The sequence below is a fragment of the Pan paniscus genome, chromosome 8 (assembly GCF_029289425.2).
Source record: "Pan paniscus chromosome 8, NHGRI_mPanPan1-v2.0_pri, whole genome shotgun sequence".
Lineage (NCBI taxonomy): Eukaryota > Metazoa > Chordata > Mammalia > Primates > Hominidae > Pan > Pan paniscus.
In genome coordinates this window covers 60,780,140-60,799,570 of record NC_073257.2, presented here as the reverse complement: position 1 = coordinate 60,799,570, position 19,431 = coordinate 60,780,140, and the positions used below count along the sequence as shown (strand labels likewise).

Sequence of the window (19,431 nt, the reverse complement as noted above, 5' to 3'; positions counted from 1 at the left end):
CTGCCTCCCACCCTGAGTGCATGGTAGGGTCTGATGTCATCACAGCTGCTGGGAAGTACCTGTCCCCTTTGGGAGCTTCTGCTGTGTTTGTCCATATGGCAAGGAGAGAGAGCCCTCTTGGCCCCATGGCCTCCTGCTGTTTCCCATGCTGCATTTCTCCTGGGGGTGGGGGAGGAAAGAAAGTTGGAAAGAGCAGGTGGGGGCAGGGTGGGGGTGAGGCTTCAGGGAAAGGACAATGGGCTTTGTAAATCCCTCCCTGGGCAGGCTGGCCAAGTTCAATGGCTTCAGGCCACATGAACAGCAAGAAAAATGTGGCCCAGGAATTTCTCCCCAACGATTCCCCTTGTCTTTCTCTGTGGGAATTTGGAGCTGCAGACACATTCCTTCCATGAACAGCATCCGTGGCAGCTGAAGGCCCATTGGCCCGAGCTGGGGAACCTGGCTGGCCGGCACTTCTAGAGCTCTGCCCCTACTGCCTCCCCCCCCCAAGGAGTGGGCACTGCCAGTGCGCCAGAGAATGCACTCTCACTGGCAGACCTCACAGCTTGCTCTGTCAGGGACTGACCCCTCCTGGGCACGGCCCTCTCCTCTCCTGAACCAAACTGCCCAGACAGCTTTCACAGCTGCTTTTCCACAATCTGTCACCTGGAAGTGGAGACTAGACATCTTGGAGAGAATTCCCATCCATTCCTTTTTTTTCTAAGCCAAGTACTTCCCGACTTAAGAGGAAATTACTTCCCAGATGCTCTAAAATTCTTTTAAAACACTGTAAAGTACAGTCCACAGGCCAGATCTGGCTTGCCACCTGCTATTGTACATAAAGTTTTATTGGAACACAGCCACACTCATTCATTTACGTAGTGTCGATGGTTGATTTCACACCACAATGGTGGAGTTGAGTAGTTGCTAAAGAGACTGTATGGCCCTCAAAGCTTAAATATGTTTACTATCTGCCCCTTAGAGAAAGTTTACTGACTTCTGGTTTACTCCTTTGTTATTCCACACAGGATTTGAAATGGCCTCTATTGAGAAGACTTAGAATAAAATAGTGATAACACAATAGTTCAAAATAATTGAGAGCCTGAGAAAATGCAAATAAAAGTAGCAACTCAAAATCATGAACCACAACACAAATATGAAGACTGTTAGGACCTACATATTTGCCAAAGCCAGGCTTTAAATTTTTCTTGAGCTTCCTGGAAGCCAAAGGAAAAAGAGAAATGAGACAAGTCTCATCAAAAGAAAGAAAAAAGAATACCAGTCCTTATGGGATCTAGAGCTTTTTCTCTAGAAAAAGATGTATGGGGCCTGCTTCAAACAGAAAAAGAGCAATACCCACCTTCCCCAGAATCATATACTTAGTTAAAAAAAAAAACAACAACAGAACAATGAGTCTGCAAAATGAATAGCAACAGCAATGCTGTTGATGAGGGTCAGTACGGGGACAGGGGTTCTTGTTAATATGTCTGACCAGAGATTGAACTAGATATCAGAAGGCAAAGCAGTTGGCTTCCATGCACTGTGCTAAAAGTGCATAAAACATTTTGAGAGGGTGTAAGAAGCCTCATTTCTGCTTATCACTTCTGTATATCTATTTGTTTCAGAGCAAAAACTGGAGTTCAATAAGGACAGGCCCAACTTGTCACTAACTCACCTTACAGTGCCTGGTGCAAAGTAGGCCCTCAAGAGATTGCTCATGAACATATACACCATGGAATACTATGCAGCCATAAAAAAGGATGAGTTCATGTCCTTTGTAGGGACATGGATGAAGCTGGAAACCATCATTCTCAGCAAACTATCACAAGGACAAAAAAACCAAACACTGCATGTTCTCACTCATAGGTGGGAATTGAACAAAGAGAACACTTGGACACAGGAAGGGGAACATCACACACTGGGGCCTGTCATGGGGTGGGGGGTTGGGGGAGGGATAGCATTAGGAGATATACCTAATGTAAATGAAGAGTTAATGGGTGCAGCACACCAACATGACACATGTATACATATGTAACAAACCTGCATGTTGTGCACATGTACCCTAGAACTTAAAGTATAATAAAAAAAGAAAAAAAATTGCTTGTGAAAAATGAGGAGGTTGTGTTAAAAGAGAACCTTCCAATTCCAATGTCTGTGGGCCTGTGTTATGTGGACATACAGTGTGTGTGCACACTGAATTTTAGCCAAACTCCTAATATAGATCAGAAATATGATGGGAGAAGGGGGTGGGGGCAGGGACGCAGGCCCAGATGAGACCCTCACCACCAAGAGGCAGAAGGCAGTGAGTGGTTGTTAAGAAGGTGACCAGCAGTGTTCAGACTGCCCAGATTGGAGGACAGGCTCTACCCTCTACCTACCAGCTGTGTGATCTTGAGAGCTCGCATAACCTGGGCGGGTGTCCATATCCTCACCTGTAGATTGGATCTGATGACATATCACCCTTACAGGCTATTGTGAAAATTAAACAAAATAATGCCCGTGAGTTACTAGTGCCAATCAAAGGTATGTTTTGTGATAAGCTGTCTACAAAGTGTCTACATCACGCCCTTCTTCAACAAGCTCCCTCTACCAGAGGCCAGGGCTGGCAGGAGACAGACATTATTCTGAAAAGCTAGGAGCAATAACCCGCGGTCTCAATCCAGCACTCCACAGGGCTTGTCTTTTTTAACTGGAAGTCTCAACTACAGTTATGTGTGCCTTTGTCCCACAGGCCATCTTATTCACCATCGAGTCCCATTCCTTTTCCCCAAAAAACATTTATCATAGAATTGTTAAGATCACAGGCTAGAAAGCAAGATGGGCTGGGCTCCAATCTGAGCTTAACCACGAATTAGCTGTTGTGACCTTGTGCAAATGACTTCACTTCTCTGTATTTCGGTGCCCTCCTCTTGAAAGTGGAAATAATGATGACATCGAATGCATAGGATTGCTCTGAATTCTAAGTGAACGTGCACATGTCAAGCTCTTAGCCTGGCACATTGTCAGGGCCAGGCAGTGCTAGCCATAAGGATTTTGCATCACTTCCTATGTTTCAGCTATCTGTAACTGCCTAACAGACTACTCCAAAGTTTAATGACTTAAAACAACACATATTTTCCTTTTTTAAAAAAATGTATTTCAATAGGTTTTGGGGAAACATGTGGTGTTTATTACATGAATAAGTCCTTTAGTGGTGATTTCTGAGATTTTGGTGCACCCATCACCTCAGCAGTGCAAATTGTACCCAGTGTGTAGTCTCTTATCCCTCACCCTCCTGCCACCCTTTCCCCCAATTCCCCAAAGTCCATTGTATCATTCTTATGCCTTTGCATCCCATAACTTAGCTCCCAATTATGAGTGAGAACATACGATGTTTGCTTTTCCATTCCTGAGTTACTTCACTTAGAATAATGGTCTCCAGTCCCATCTAAGTTGCTGCAAATGCCATTATTTCATTCCTTTTTGTGGCTAAGAAGTATTCCATGGTATTTATATACTACATTTTCTTTATCCACTCATTGATTTATGGGAATTTGGGCTGGTTCTATATTTTTGCAATAGCGAATTGCGCTGCTATAAACATGCGTCTGCAAGTATCTTTTTCATATAATGACTTACTTTCCTCTGGGTAGATAGCCAGTAGTGGGATTGTTGAATCAAATGGTAGTTTTACTTTTAGTTCTTTAAGGAATCCCCACACTGTTTTCCATAGTGGTTTTGTATTAGTTTCCATTCCCACCAGCAGTGTAGAGGTGTTTGCTTCTCACCACATCCACGCCAACATCTATTTTATTTTTATTTTTTTATTATGGCCATTCTTGTGAGAGTAAGGTGGTATCGCGTTGTGGTTTTGATTTGCATTTCCCTGATCATTAGTGATCTTGAGCATTTTTCTATATGCTTGTTGGCCATTTGTATATCTTCTTTTGAGAATTGTTTGTTCGTGTCCTTAGCCCATTTTTTGATGGGATTATTTGTTTTGTTCTTGTTGATTTGTTTGAGTTCTTTTTAGATTCTGGATGTTAGTCCTTTGTCAGATGTAAAGATCACAAAGATTTTCTCCCACTCTGTGGGTTGTCTGTTTGCTCTACTGATTGTTTCTTTTGCTATACAGAAGCATTTTAGTTTAATTAAGTCCCATCTATTTATCTTTGTTTTTGTTGCATTTGCTTTTGGGTTTTTGGTCATGAAGTCTTTGCCTAAGCCAATGTCTAAAAGGGTTTTTCCAATGTTATCTTCTATAATTTTTACAGTTTCAGGTCTTAGGTTTAAGTCTTTGATCCATCTTGGGTTGATTTTTTTTTTTTTTTTTTTTTTTTTTTTTTTTTTTTTTTTTTTTGCGATGGAGTCTCACTCTGCCTCCCAGGTTGGAGTGCAGTGGTGCAGTCTTGGCTCACTGAAACCTCCGCCTCCTGGGTTCAAGCAATTCTCCTGCCTCAGCCTCCCAAGTAGCTGGGAATACAGATGACCACCACCATGCCTGGCTAATTTTTGTATATTTAGTAGAGATGCGGTTTCACCATGTTAGCAAAGCTGTCTCGAAATCTTGACCTCAGATGATCTGCCCACGTTGGCCTCCCAAAGTGCTGGGATTACAGGCGTGAGCCACTGCACCCAGCCAAGTTGATTTTTATATAAGGTGAGAGATGAGGATCCAGTTTCATTCTTCTATGTGTGGCTTACCAATTATCACAGCACCATTTGTTGAATAGGGTGTTCTTTCCCTACTTTTATATTTTGTTTGTTTTGTTGAAGATCAATTGACTGTAAGTATTTGGCTTTATTTTTGGGTTCTCTATTCTGTTCCAATCGTCTATATGCCTATTTTTATACCAGTACCATGCTAAAAACAAAACACATTTTATTTGCTCACTGTTCTGCAGTGTGGCCATGGCTTGGTGGGGACAGCTTCTCTCTGCTCCACATGGTATCACTTGGAGAATCCACTTCCAGGACAGCCTCACTCACACAGCTGGAAGTCAGTGTGGTTGCTGGCTTGGACCTCAGTTCTCCATTTGGCCTCTCCACATTGCTAGGTTGGGGTTCTTGCAGCACAACAGTCTCAGGACAATTCCACTGTTTACAAGGGGGTGCTTTCCCTGACGACAGGGAAAAGCAGAAGCTGCCAAGTTTTCTTAGGACTTAGACCCAGAATTGGTCCAGAGTCACTTCTGCTACCTTCTGTCAATTAAAGCAGCTCATAGGGCAGCCTAGATTCGAGGGAGGGGATTACATAAGATGCAAGAACTGGAAGGTGTGGTTAGCTGGGGCCCCTGAGCTAACACATTGCCCTGCCTGGTCTCCAACTCCTCCAACCTGTGTTCGGCCCACATCTCTCACCTGGCTTATGCCTTTTGCATCTTTGCTTTTTCTCTGCTCCAGTCTCCCCCTTCCAGTCCCTATCTCGCTCTAGCCACCAGGCTAGCCAGTCAGAATCACAGACTGCATCATGTCTCCTACCCTAAATGCCATGTTGTGACTCCCCCCACCCAAGTAAAGAGCAAGTTCTTAATGGGATACTACTGCACCCATTGGAGGACTGTGTTAGTCCATGCAAATTGCTATAAAGGAATACCTGAGACTGGGTCATTTATAAGGAAAAGAGGTTTATTTTGGCTCAAAGTTCTGCGGGCTGTACAAGCATAGCACTAACATCTGCTTGGCTTCTGGGGAGGCCTCAGGAAGTTTACAATCATGGCAGAAGGCAGATGGGAGCATATGTGTCCCATGGCAAGAAAGTAACAGACAGAGAGAGAGAGAGAAAAAGGAGGAGGTCTCATACTCTTTTAAACAACCAGCCCTCATGTGAACTACCAGAGTGAGAACTCACTTATTGCCACGGGGATGGCACCAGGCCATTCATAAAGAATCAGCCCCATGACCCAAATACCTCCCACTAGGCCCACCTCCAACACTGGAGGTCATACTTCAACATGAGACTTGGAGGGGACACACGTCTACACCATATCAGGGACCATTCCTGTGCCATCCCCTAAGGTGCTGGACCCCTCCTTGCAGCTCAGGTCCCACCTCAAAGCATTCTCCTCTGCAGAGTTTTCTTTACCACCCTCGGCAGACTGGCTTTCTGTCCCCTACAGCTCCCGGGGCAACCTCCTATCCTCTGCCCCACATTGGGCCTTGTGTCAGGCATTGAGCTGTGTTCAGTCATCATTTGTACATGAGTGAAGGAAAGAATGATCATTATAGGCTCCCTAAGCTATGCTTGTGGCTAAGATGGTACATTCCCATTTATTCCCTTCCTCTGAGATACCCAGGGCTGAGCTCACACCTGAGATAGTGCTGTGAGGGTGCCTTGGATATTCTGGGGAGGAGCAATCCAGACTCCTGCATAGGAACTATGGAGGGAAGGTCCTGAGTCTCCTAAGAAAATCCTTGAATGACCTGGGGCATATCTGGGACCAGGGGCTCAGGCTGCACAGGCTTCAGGATCTCAGCAGCAGCAGCACCCCCTAGAAACAGCTTGACATTCTCACCACCCAACTGTGGGTCTCCCAGAGAAATGGAGTAAAGTGGCAGGAAGTAGAGCTCTGGATGAATGGGGCAGCCTCTATCCCATAGAAACTTTGTCCTCAAACCTGGTGTCCAGCCTCCTCCCAGAGCCCATTGTGCCCACTGGATATCCACCCCCTGGTTCTAGCTCTTCTGCCCTGTGCCTGGTGGTGGGCTGGAGGCTGGCCTTCCTGCTGGGAAACATGTCCTAGAGGCTCCCACCTCTGGCCCTTCTTCTGGAGCAAGGCGGCTTGAGCACAGCTAGAGCCTTGCAGCATGTGTGATCCTGATGTTTTGGCTAAATTCTAGTTAGTTTGGGGTCATCATAAATTTGGGTGGCAGAGCTATGTTCAGAAAATTTGATTTTTCAGACAAATTCTATGCTAAGTGGGTGCTTTGCCAGTCGCAGCCCATGACTTTAGGCCTAACTAGGGAAAACTACCCATTCTTCTGTTTATTTAACCATTAAACCATCCATCATCCATCCTTCTGTTCACCTATGGAACACATCCATTCAACCATCCCTCCACCCATCCATCAATCTATTCACCTATCCACACCTCCATCCAACCAACCATCCATCCACCCATCCATCCATCTATTCACCTATCCACACCTCCATGCAACCATCCATCCACCCATCCATTCATCTATTCATCTATCCACACCTCCATCCAATCAACGATCCATCCACCCATCCATTCATGTATTCACCCATCCACACCTCCATTCAACCAACCATCCACCCATCCATCCATCTATTCACCTACCTACACCTCCATCCAAACATCCATTACTCCATCCATCCATCCATCCATCCTTCCACCCATCCATCCATCCATTTACCCATCCATCTGCCCATCCATCCATCCATGCACCCATCCATTTATCCACCCATCCATCTTGGCTCTGCCACTTACTCCCTCATTGGTCTTGGGCAAGTCTCTTCACCTTTCTGAACATTAGTTTCTTCCTTTGTAAATTGAATCTCATGGCATCTGCTTCATGCGGTTGTCCTGTGGTTAACTGAGATAACCTTTGTGAGTTGCCTGGCACATGGTGGGAAACACATAGTGAATGTTATTTTCCTTCCCCCTTGAGGAAGAACACACAACTAAAAAACTATAAAAAGACAATGTGTAATTAGGAATTAAAGTGTGTGAAACCAAAGGCAATAAAACAAGAAGCCCCTGCCTTCCTATTTGTCTGCTGAACTGCCTTGGGAGTTGATATTTAAAGCCGCTTTGAAAAGTCGAGTATCCCAAAATATATTTAAACGGTTCAATGGGGACGTTGACCCTTTATAATAGGCTCATTTGAAACGATCCTGCTTTGCTACTTCCTCTTAGAAAGATAAACAAGCGGCCCACAATGGCCGCTGTGATGTTTTCTTTTAAATCTTGCTTTCCAAATGTAGGACTTGGCCGTTGGACAATCACCCGAGGGGCTCACTCCCCGCAGATGCTCTCCCTGAATGCAGGGAGCTCTAGCTTGGAATTCCTGGGGCCTCATTAAGCCCGCTGTGACTAAGTGATCTTGCCTGGTGCTAAAACTGTTTAAAATGACTTGGCAGCAACCAGAAGTCAGGTCTCTCTGTTTTTTCTCAGTTACTCTCTCTTTGTAACCCCCACCTATGTGTCATGAAGTGAAAACCTCTTTCTTTCCGGATCTAACGCAGGAAAACCCTTCTCTCTCCCCGAAGCCTCACCCTGGTCTTTCTGAGGAGTTAAAGGAGAGGGAGGGAGGCAGAAATCTGCCCTGCTGTTGTTAATCTCTCCTTTGAATGAAGACTTAACTCCTGGGAAAACCTCTTCCCTGCTCTAAGTCATTCTTTCCTGCCCCCACATTTATTTAACTCTTCTGCTCCGTGCCTTGGGCAGCCTCTGCTTTCCAGCCTGCCCTTGCTGAGATTCTCCTCTGAGACCACCTCTGTTCTCCCCAAATGGAATTGTGGTAGGGAGGGAGGGAGAAAATTCCAGTCAAGTCAAGGCCATCAGAGCTGGACCACAGCCCTGCTTCAGGGTCAGGAACAGATCCTAGGAACTGGGGGGTGACAAAGAACCTTACATGAAGAAGCCTACTCTGTGCCAAACACCTAAAAATATAATTATCTCAATCAAAGTAAATTGATTATTTACTTTAATTACACAATAATACCTGATTATGCTTTCCTTTTACAGAATGAGGCCATTATAAAAAACCCAAGTCTCTTGACACCCACTTTACTCCATTCTTCTTCCACCCTCTCCCCAAAGGGAACCACTCTTGGTTTCCTGTTTTCCTCCCATATATTTTTCTAAGCCCAAGGGCCTAGAACAGAGCATGGTACAGAGTGAACACTATAGTAATATTTTGTGAGTATGGGTATGTGTTTTACATAAGTGCCATGAATCTGTAAATCTCAAACATTCAGCCATAGCACTCTCCTTTTATATCATATACCATCTTATGAAAATTCCAGTGTACTTGATAATTCTTTCATTTGTTTGTTTTGAGACAGAATCTCGCTCTGTCACCCAGGCTGGAGTGCAGTGGCCGAATCTCGGCTCACTGCAACATCTGTCTCCCGAGTTCAAGTGATTATCATGCCTCAGCCTCCCAAGTAGCTGCAATTACAGGTGTGCGCTACCACGCATGGCTAATTTTTGTATTTTTAGTAGAGATGGGGTTTTGCCATGTTGCCCAGGCAGGTCTCAAACTCCTGGGCTCAAGTGATCCACCTACTTTGGCCTCCTAAAGTACTGGGATTGCAAGCACGAGCCACCATGCCCGGCCGATGATTCTTTTACTGGTGAACATTTTGGTGGTTCCAACTTTTTGCAATCACAAGCAAGGCTGCCATGAATAGCCTTCCATAGACTTTCCTGGGCATGTGGGGACACATTTCCATGGGGTACGTACTAAGAAATGAGATAGCTTGCTCCCAAGGCAGCAGCATTTTTAGTTTTAATAAAGCAGCTTCCATGTTACCTTCCAAGGTGATTGCACCGAACACACTCTCATGAAAAAGTGCCCAAATCCTCGCCAAGACTTGATGATGATGATAGCTCACACTTGCAAAACACTTAGCTACAGGCCACTTGGGTTCTAAGTCCTTGTATATATCAACTCATTTAATTGACACAACCATCCGGTGAAGCAGTTTCTGTTATCTTCTCTGTTTTATAGGTGGGGAAACTGGGCACAGAGAGAGTTTGAATAACTTAATTCTTAATTTGTGCTAAGTAGCATCTGAACCGGTATCATTTTCCTCACTTTTCAGGTGAGGAAACAGTCTCAGAGGGGAGATGACTTATCCAAAGTCACACAGCTCATAAGTAGCCCGCCAGGTTTGAGGGTAGCCTGGGCAAACACTCCCTCTTCCTACTACTGCACAGTACAGGTGAGCTGGGAAACTGAGAGCTCGGCGGTCCTGAACACCCCCGACAAAGTCACCCTTGAGATGACTGCCCAGAGGATGCTGGTGGGGTTGGGGGCGTCTCCCTTGCACAGCGAGGGCGTCCCTTCTTCCCATTCTGCGCGGGGAGGCCAGGCCGGTGTGGCCCCCAACCCCTGCTTGGCTCCCAGGGAGACGGAGGCAGCCCCGGCTCCGCGGCGCCCCCTGGCGGCTCCTGGGTGAGCGCGCGGCCCGGCACCCCGGGAGAGTAACGGGCCGTGGGGAGGGCGCCGGCGAGGGCAGGGAGCAGCGCGGGGCCGCCCCGGCGCGCGGAGATAAAAGCGGGCAGTGGCGCGGCGGTCGCGATCTGCGCGTTCTCCTATTGATTAGCAGGGTCTGCCCGGAGGCCGGGATGCCCGCTGCGCGGGGCCGCGGTGGAGTGTGAGGGCCCGGGAGCCGCGGGCCGGCGGCCCCGCGCACCCTGCGCCCGGCTGGGCACTGCCCGTGGGCCGGACCTCGGCCGCGCCGCCCCGGGGCGCAGGCGGCAGGCGGGGAGAGGAGCCGAGCGGCGGGGCCGCGGGCGGCTGCCATGGGGCTGTGCTGCTGCAAGGACTGGAGGGGACACCTGCTAGCGCCCAAAGGTAACTCCGGCGCGCACGTGCGCCCCGCTCCCTGCGGCCGCCGCCAGAGGCTGCCAGCCCCGCCTCGGGGACTCGCCACGGGGTGTCCAGGGCCGCCCGCACCTGCCTCAGCTTTGGAAAGGGCTCAGGTGCGGCTGCTGCTCCCCTGAGTCTCCTAACTTTGGAAGGGGAGGCTCCCCTTCACTCGGGGCGCGGGGGCGCATCCTGGGGCTCCTCGGTCCCCATGTGGGAGTGGGGGTGGGGTCCGGCCCCTGGGCGGGAGTGGGTAGAGCCGAGGGGAGGGTCCGCCCTCCAGGGCCCGGGGCTGGCCGCGGCGCCGGCTGCAGGTCCGCCAAGTCCACGGCCGGGACGGAGGAACCCCCGGCGCCCAGACCCACTCGCAGGTCTCTGCACCGCGAGCCCGGCCCGCGCCTTGCGCCGCCCCTGCGGCTTAACCGCCGGGAGAGGGACCATTCATTCTCGCCCGCCTCTGTCACAAACTTGGACGGTGGGGCCCTGACTCAGAGTTTTCCAAAACTCGCGGCAGAACCTGCGAGCAGAGCTGCTTGAGGAATGCAGCAGTCTTGGAGAGGGCCCAAAGCCCAGAAACACGCTTAGGACGTTGGCGGCCGCCGGAGGTCCGGCCTCCCGGGGGCTGGGGCCCGGCCGACTTAACCCTTGACTAACTGAAATGATCCCTGTTGATCGTTGGGAACATAGTGGTGCATCCCTTTACTGCAGCGCTCCCTAAACTCACCTGACCCTAACACTCACCTGCCGCGCTTATTAAGCATGCAGATTCCCAGGCCCCACCCTGGCCTGCTGGATAGGCTCTGGGGAAGGCCTTGGGAACCTGTGTGTTTAAGGAGTTCCCCAAGTGACTCCTATGGCCAGGTGAGTCTGGGAAGCCTTGCCTGTAAACCATATAGGGTAAGGCAGGCTCTGCCAGAATGAGCACTAGGTCTTCCTTCCTCCGAAAAGTGTATTCTGCATCCAGATACAGAAAAGGTCAGGCAGCCTTCGACCTTGTCCAGGTGAGAATGGTGCCATCAATGTACAGGCTGGTTTCACAAAGGGTTTGAAGTAGCTTATAACATATATAATACTTAACTATTTAAAAACCTAAACAGGACCCTACATTTACACAGGAAGTAGAGAGGTCAAGGGAAAATGGAGCCCAGTTAATCTGGCTATGAGGTATGATCTATGGTTGAGCCTCTTTGCAACCAAAACCAAGTGAAAAATGTGAGTGCTGTAGTTGCAAGGTTCTCATTGTCACAGAGCAACAGTTTTCTCAGCTTCTGATTGTAGAAAGAATGAAAAAGAATTTTGCACATGAGGCTTCATTCTTGGAAGCAGGGGCCGAGAGCCCTGTGTGTGGTGTCTTCACTATGACAATAGCTAGGGCTGCAGTAGGGTTTAGAGGACAAGGTCTTGCTGCATGCTCCCCGAGGGCAGGTCAGAGCCCAGGATTTCACCCCCACCAGGGCCTGGACAAGCAGCTTTAGTCTCTCCTGACCCCTCTTCAGTAAACATGGTAAAGAGAGTCCCAAAAGCAAGGGTGGATTTACAAAGTCTTGGTTAGAGAGGACATAGACTCATTAAGCAGCCCCAGAAGGGAGCCAGGGGCACCTCCTCTTGCTTAGGTCTGTCCTCTGGGGCTGTGGACCCCCAAGGCCAGCTGCTGGCTTCACCAATCCAGGTAAGGAAAAAGCCTGGTCTGGGAGTGTTCCCCAGCTGGGCCCTAGCCTCCCACCGACCCGAGAGATAGCTGGCCACAGCAGCCTGGGAGTAGGCACTGAGTCTGAAGTGCCTACAAGGTTCTGCAGCCCATGGAAGTTAGCCAAGCTGGCCAAGTGGGTGGGGAGCACTGTGGTGCCAGAGTGGATGACCAGCCACTGTCTGGCAGGGAGGAGAGAACCCATGCAATTGTTGGAGAGTCTGTGGTTCAAGGAAGACAGATGTTTGATCTCTTAGTGTACAAAATCTCCAAGGGTTTAAATGCTGCAGGCTCATTTAACAAATTTGAACCCATGTGGCCAGTCTGGCTGGGTGGCGGAGAGTCTGAACCATTGTTCACAATTAGTTCTGCAATAAACACGGGAAGGGTTATTTGGTCAAATAATCTTAGACATCAGGAATTATGAAAGTTTGGAAGATTTTTTCACAGCAAACAGAGCCTTTGCCACACTGGCACAGTTGTGCCCGCTAAGTCAGGTGGATTGGAGGTATGGTCTCCACACCTTTCCCTAGGGAACCTTCTTTTCATAGAGCATTTCATGGCACACATATGTGTGGACACACTTTGAGAAATGCTGCTTTGGACATTGAACTGTTCGGTTGTAATAGCAGTAACACAGTATGTCTGTGTATGTATCCATGTGTGTGTTTAGCTCTTGCCACCCACCTAAGGAGCTATCTGACTCTCTAGCCTAGAGATGTGTATGTGCATTTTTTTCAAGAAAAGTTTGAAAGAGAGTCCGTTAGTCATTGATATCATTTCAATTAAAGCAACAGCTAAGACAACAGTTGTTCTTATTGATTTCATTCTTGGATGAATCAAACTCTTACAACAGAACATTTTAGCATGTTTGTCCCTGTGTAAAAATCTACTTGATAAAGTAGAAAAGCTGAACTATTCTATAATCTCATGAAGAGAGCAGCAAAAATATATCAAGAGCCAGAGCCACATTAGTAGGTGTCATCATCACGCCTTTAAAACCCAAATCCTGGGCTTTATCCAGGAGCCCCTTGCTCTCCTGCTGGCTGCAAAGCTGCAGGTGGGCACAGTGGGTCCGGGAAGGGATTGTTGCATGCCTTTTTCAGGGAGGGGAGGGTGTGATATGCTGTGACATTAATCCCACTTAATATCATATGCAAGACAGGTTGTCACAAATAGAGAAATCCTGGGTTCCAGGTGCTCCCAAAAAGCTGAAAGGTCAGTGAGCAGGATCTGATTTGTAGAGGATAAGCCTCCCCTAAAAGCAGAGGGCTCATGTACTTGTCTGAACTCTGAGGGTATTGTTTCTGGGGCATGTTTCCAGGTGCATCTGTATTTAGAGCTCTGTGATGGGTCTCTTTGGTGGCAAATTTCATTTTCTTCAGCTTTGCATTGTTACCCAAGGTGGAAATTTGGAGGAAGAAGGTGGTACTGGAGCACAGCATGGAGTCAGCTTTGTTCCAGGGCAGCGAGAGGCAGGAGTGGACTGGTAGGCCCTTAGATCCTGACACGCGCTCATTCTCTGCCACCGCTTCGTCTCCAGCTGCCTTTGGAGCTCTTCACCCCTCACCCTTCCTGCTGCTCTCAGCAGCAGCAGCTCTTCCTTGCCTTCTGGGGTTTTGCCCATGACCAGGTCCCATGCTCTTCCCAACATCCTCACCCTCCCTCCCGTCAACTCCTGTCAGCCCATAAACCTGCCTGAATTGCTCAACCAAAAATTCAAAAACAAAACCAACAAGACCAATTTCTTGTCCCTGTCTATGCTCCATAAGCCCTGCCCATTGTTCCTCCCCTCCTTTCCCAGCACCAGGGAACAGTGTGCCCAGCCCTGAATCCCCTTTGTCCTCCTCCCCACTCATCCTGGCCCCCCTGTCAGGCTCTACCTTGGAGGAGATCATCTGCACTGGACCAGATGACCAGTCCTGACGCTCTGAGCACCTGCGAGCCTGCTCCCCTTAGGCCCCTCCTGGGCTGCTGAGGGCTGCCTGAGGACTGTGGCTCCCTGAATGCTGCAGCAGAACAGCAGAACCAGGGCTGAAGGCAGCCCTGCCCTGCTGGCTTTTGGCTATAAGTTTGTTCACCTTCTGAGCTGTCTCCCTCAAGGCCCTGATGACTGTGATTGCCTCTAAACAAATGCCTCCGAAATTCCCCCTCCAAGCTCTGCAGTGCCTGTCTGCGGCCTGCAGATCCAGAGCCCCTCATTAGACTCCAGTGCAGTCCCGCACTCCCACTGCCTCTTCTGCTTTCCTGGCTCTCGACCCTGCCCTCTTCTTCATTTCTCACAACCAATGGCTGATGGCTCCTGTGCTCTTGCCCTGGAGGCCACCGCAACACCTGTGCATTCCCTCATCGACTTATCGCCTTGATGGCACTGCTTCCTGGCTGGCCATCCTGAGTTCACCCTTGCCCCTTCTAGTCCACTGCCCAAGCCAGCATCCACCCACAGCTCTGGAGACACTATATGATCCTCCTCAAACCCCACCTTGGCCCCACATTGCCTGCAGAAAAGGCTCAGATTCCCAGCCTTGCTGGCACTGTGTTTCCCCCTCCCCCTCCCAGGCTCCCCAGACCACCTCTCTGGTTTCCGCACCACACCACTTCCTCTCAAGATGCCATCAAATGGGCCTGAGGGCAGTCGAGCCTGGGCAGGTGGCCTGTGCCCGAATCCATCTCTGAGCCCCAGCCCTCGGGCCCAGTTCAGTTCATTCCCTTTGGTGCGGTGAGCCTGGGTCTGCCGCTGGGGATCACTTTGTCACCTATGTGGCCTGACACCACACTAGCACAGAATCTGTACTTGTGAACAGTAGCAAGAGCAGAGTGTGGGCAGAGACAGGAAACCATTGAGCTCACCTGCTGGCTGGACCCAGCCTATTGTTGGGTTACCCAACACCCAGCAGATCCCAGTGGCAGTCCACTGTGTTTATCACTGCATTGTAATAGATGAGCTCTGGGCATGGGTTCCTGCAGACCCTGTGCCCCTTTGCTGGTGGACAGAGTATAGGCTGTGCCAGGCTTGGGCTCACTGGGGTGCCCAGCAGCCAGAGTACAGAGGCCAGTGGACCTGGGCAGGAATGCTGCTGCTGGTCTGGTGCAAGATGAGGGGACAGGGTGCCCTGCTCTGTCTTGGAGGGAGAGGTCAGGAGGCATGGCTGTCACTGACTGGGTGATAGGACCGGTTCTGCTGTTCCGCTGCAGCATTCGGGGAGCCACAGTCCTCAGGCCAGCACAGTGGCTGCCTCCTGCTCTGCCATTCCGTCTCTGCTCCTGTCCCTAGGGGCCTGCACATTCTGATGCTTCTTGCTTGCTTGCTCGGCCCTCTGGCTGGCAAACTCATCAGAATCTTTAGTCACTTTCCCGGCTCAGGCCTCTAACCCCTGGACACCTCCATTGGATGTCTCCTGGGCTAGAGATTGGCCAAAGCTAATCGGGCTAAAACTGAATTCTCAATTTCATCCTTTTCCTCCAATTTGCCATCCCCACATCCTGCCAGTTCTATTTCCAAAGTGCACTTGAATCTTTCTGCTGTCTCTATGCTATGCCAGCACCTGCAGCCCCATCTGCTGCAGTGGCCTCTCCCAACAAGGCCTCCCACATGGACCCTCCTCAACTCCAGTCCCTTCTCCAGTAGCCAGTGTGGCCTGTGCAGGTCACCTGCGGGGTCTCACTGCTCCCTACTTGCTCACTGCATGCTCAGTGGTTCCAGTGGCAGTGACAGTTGATTCTCAGTGCGATTCGCTGCCGGCCATGTGGTCTCCAGCTCCCCACATCCCCATCCTCCTCTCACACGTGGCCTGCTTTTGCTTCCCTCATTTCTCTCTGCCTGAAGTCACCTTGCTCCTTGTTTGTCTGGGCCTAAGTGTCACTATTTCCTGAGAGGCCTTTTCTGACCCCTGTTGTTTGCTCACTTGCCATTATGTATTTTTCCTTTAAAACACTTACCATAATGTGTAAATCTACATGTGTCATTACTTTGCACAATCTGTTCCCTCACTAAGTGAGTCAGAAGCTCCCTGAAGGCCAGGGCAGACTCTGTCTTATGCTTGCTGCTGGGAAGGCTGGCAGAGGCCAGGCGAGGTGGCAGCCCTCATGTCTGACTTGACTCTGAAGGCAGTGGTGGGCTGACGTGGACAGATGTGAGGCCTGGAACCACATGCTGGGATGTGGTCGAGCCTTGCCGTCCTGCGGGCCATGCTCAGGAGACTGAACCTTGAGGCTTCTGGCTCCACTCGATTTCTGAGAAGGGCCGCTCTTTGTGACTTCTTCTCCACTCGGTGTCCTGCACAGCAGCCCTGGGGGTTTTTCAAAAAGGGAACCAGCATCCAGCAGAGAAATTTGGTTTCATTTCCTAGCCAGGCCTCCTCCTCACGCCTCTGAGCCTCTGCCCTCCCACCTGCAATGGGGACAGGCACGCAGGCCTCAAGACTGTCAGAAATGCCAGCAGTCGTCCCAGCTCCCTGCCACTCAGAACCTCAGTTTCTTTAGTTTCTTTATCTGGAAAGAGGGAAACAAGCATAACTCGATGATCTCTAGGTCACTGGTGGCTTGAACTTTGATGATTCTCTGAGGAAACCCAGAACTGCTGGTGTGCCTAGCAACAGGACACGAGAAGTCCCGGCACCCCCTCCTACCTGCTTGGAGAGGAGTCCTGTGGCCTTTCAGCTGGAGGGTGGGGGCTCGACAGCACATAGCCAGGGTCAACGCTGCTGGCCTCCAGGGTTAGGGGGTTGGCTCTCATGGCTCCAGAGAGGAACCAATCCTGAGGAAGCCCTAAGTCCCTGACCTCGGCCCTTAGGGCAGCAAGTCTCCTAGAGAGCTTCAGAGGTCTGAACTCCCGAAGGGAAGAGGAAGAAGAGGCTTGGAGGTGTGTTTTCTCATCTTGTTACTCTGTGGTCCTTGTACCTGTAGGGGACCCTCCTTGGTCCCCAGGAATCCTGGGACCAAAATGGGGAACACCTCAATGAAATGAACCCCTAAAATATCTCTCCCTATCGCCCACCCCCAGCCAGCTATGTAGCTAATGCTTATCCTGCCTAAGTTGTCTTTTGCCGGCTCTTCTAAACATCCTATCACTGGACTCTTTTAAACAGCTGTATTGAGGTGTATTTCATGTATTATAGAAATTAATTCAATTGAATTGAATTTGAATTTATATAATTCAGCAGTTTTTAATATAGTCACAGAGTTATGCAACTATCACCAAAATCTAATTTTAGAACATTGTCATCACCCCAGAAAGAAACCCCATGCCCGTTGGTAGTCATGTCTCATTCCAGAAACAACCCTCCCCGTGTCCCCTCATCCCCAGCCCTGCAGCCTAGGCAACCATGAAACTGTTTTCATACAATAAATATATTGTATTTTTGTGATTGACTTCTTTCACTTAGCATAATGTTTTCAAGGTTCATCTATGTATGGCTACTTCATTCCTTTTTATGGCTGAGTAATATTCCATAGTATGAATATGCCACATTTTGTTTATCCATTCATCAGTAGATTTGGATTGTATTTTGCTAGTTTTTCTTGAGGATTTTTTATCTGTATTTATAAGAGATATTGGTCTGTAGTTTTCTTGTGATGTCTTGGTTTTTGATATCAGAGGACTACTGGCTCCATAGGAAGAATTGAGAACTGTTCCCTTTCTTCTGTTTCTTGGAAGAGTTTGTGAACATTTGGTATTAATTCTTAAAATGTTCAGTAATACAAATTTTAAATTTCTTTTTGAGTTGGTTTTGGTAGTTTGTGCCTTTCTAGGAATTTGTCTCCTTTATCTAAGTCATCTAATTTGTTGGCAAACAGTTATAGGTTTTGTTTATTTATTTATTTATTTATTTTTGAGACAGGGTCTTGCTCTGTCATCCAGGCTGGAGTCCAGTGGTACAATCATGGCTCACTGCAGCTTCAAACCTCTGGGCTCCAGCAATCCTCCTACCTCAGCCTCCCAAGTAGGTGGGAGTCAAGCACATACCACCACACCTGGCTAATTTTTAATGAAAAAAAGTTTAGAGATGGGGTCTCATTGTGTTGCCCAAGCTCGTCTCAAACTCCTAACCTCAAGCAGTCCTCCTGCCTTGGCCTCCCAAAGTGCTGGGATTACAGGCATGAGCCACTGTACCTGGCCACAAACTCTTTTTCATATTATCCCTTACAATCTTTTTTATTCTGTAAGTTTGGTAGTGATGTTCCCTATGTCATTCCTGATTTTAATAATTTTATTTTTTTCTTGGTCAGTCTAGCTAAAGTTTGTCAAACTTGGTAATTTTTTCAAAGAACCAACTTTTGTTTTTATAGATTTTTAAATTTTTCCTATTGTTTTTCTAGTTTTTTTGGGTTTTTTTTGTTTGTTTGTTTGTTTTTTTTTGAGTTAAGGTCTTGCTGTGTCACTGAGGCTGGAATGCAGTGGCACAATCATAGCTCACTGCTGCATCTAACTCCTGGGCTCAAGCGATCTTCCTGCCTCAGCCTTTTGAATGGTTGGGACTACACGTCCCAACTCACCCCTAAATACCCAAAGATGCTAGCACAGATGCCACTATGATCAGCTTCTTGAGTATTTAGAAGGGAGTTGTTCAGTTTCCACATATTTGTGAATTTCTCAAATGTCCTTTTTTATTGATTTCTAATTTCATTCCTTGGTAGTCAGTGAATATACTTTCAAACTTTGTTTTGGTTAATCCTTTAAAATTTTTAAGGCTTACTTTATGATTTAGTAAATGGTCTATCCTCAAATATGTTCTGTGTGCATTTGAGAAGAATGTGCATGCTGCTGTTATTAGGTGGAGCATTCTACAGTTGTATGTTAGGTCTGCTTGATTCCTTATGTTATTCAAGTCTTCTGTTTCCTTGTTGATGTTCTGCCTAGTTTTATTTTTGAAAGTAGGATATCAAAGTCTCCAACAATTATTAAAATCTCCTGCATTCTGTTTATTTTTGTCATGTGAATTATGGGGTTCTGTTTATAGGGGCATATATGTTTATAATTGTTTTATCTTCCTCCTGCAACTACCCTTTTATCATTATAAAATGTTCATCCTCTTTGTATCCAGTAACATTTTTGTTTTAAAGTCAATTTTGTCTGATATTTGTATACCCACTCTAGATCTCTTTTGGGTATTGTTTTTATGGTATATCTTTTCTCGTCATTTTACTTTCAACCTACTTGTGTTTTTTAATGTAATGTGTCTCTCATAAGCAGTAATTGTTTGATTATTTAAAAAATTTATTGGCCA

At 48.1% G+C, this 19,431-nt stretch overlaps 1 protein-coding gene across 26 annotated transcripts in view; it reads left to right on the top strand.

The window, feature by feature from the left end:
* The window catches only part of ARHGAP22 (Rho GTPase activating protein 22), a 249,146-nt gene that overhangs the window by 125,595 nt on the left and 104,120 nt on the right, over window positions 1-19,431 (top strand). Inside the window, exon 5 of one of the 26 annotated variants that reach the window (XM_034930500.4) lies at window positions 1,605-8,591. The exons of 24 other annotated variants lie outside the window; for them this stretch is intronic. In XM_034930500.4, the coding sequence (XP_034786391.1) occupies window positions 1,605-1,678 (74 nt within the window). In that variant the 3' untranslated portion in view covers window positions 1,679-8,591. Of the gene's footprint in view, window positions 1-1,604; window positions 8,592-10,410; window positions 10,507-19,431 lie in introns of those variants that run through there. One more of the 26 variants, XM_008961177.4, reaches the window with a different exon arrangement.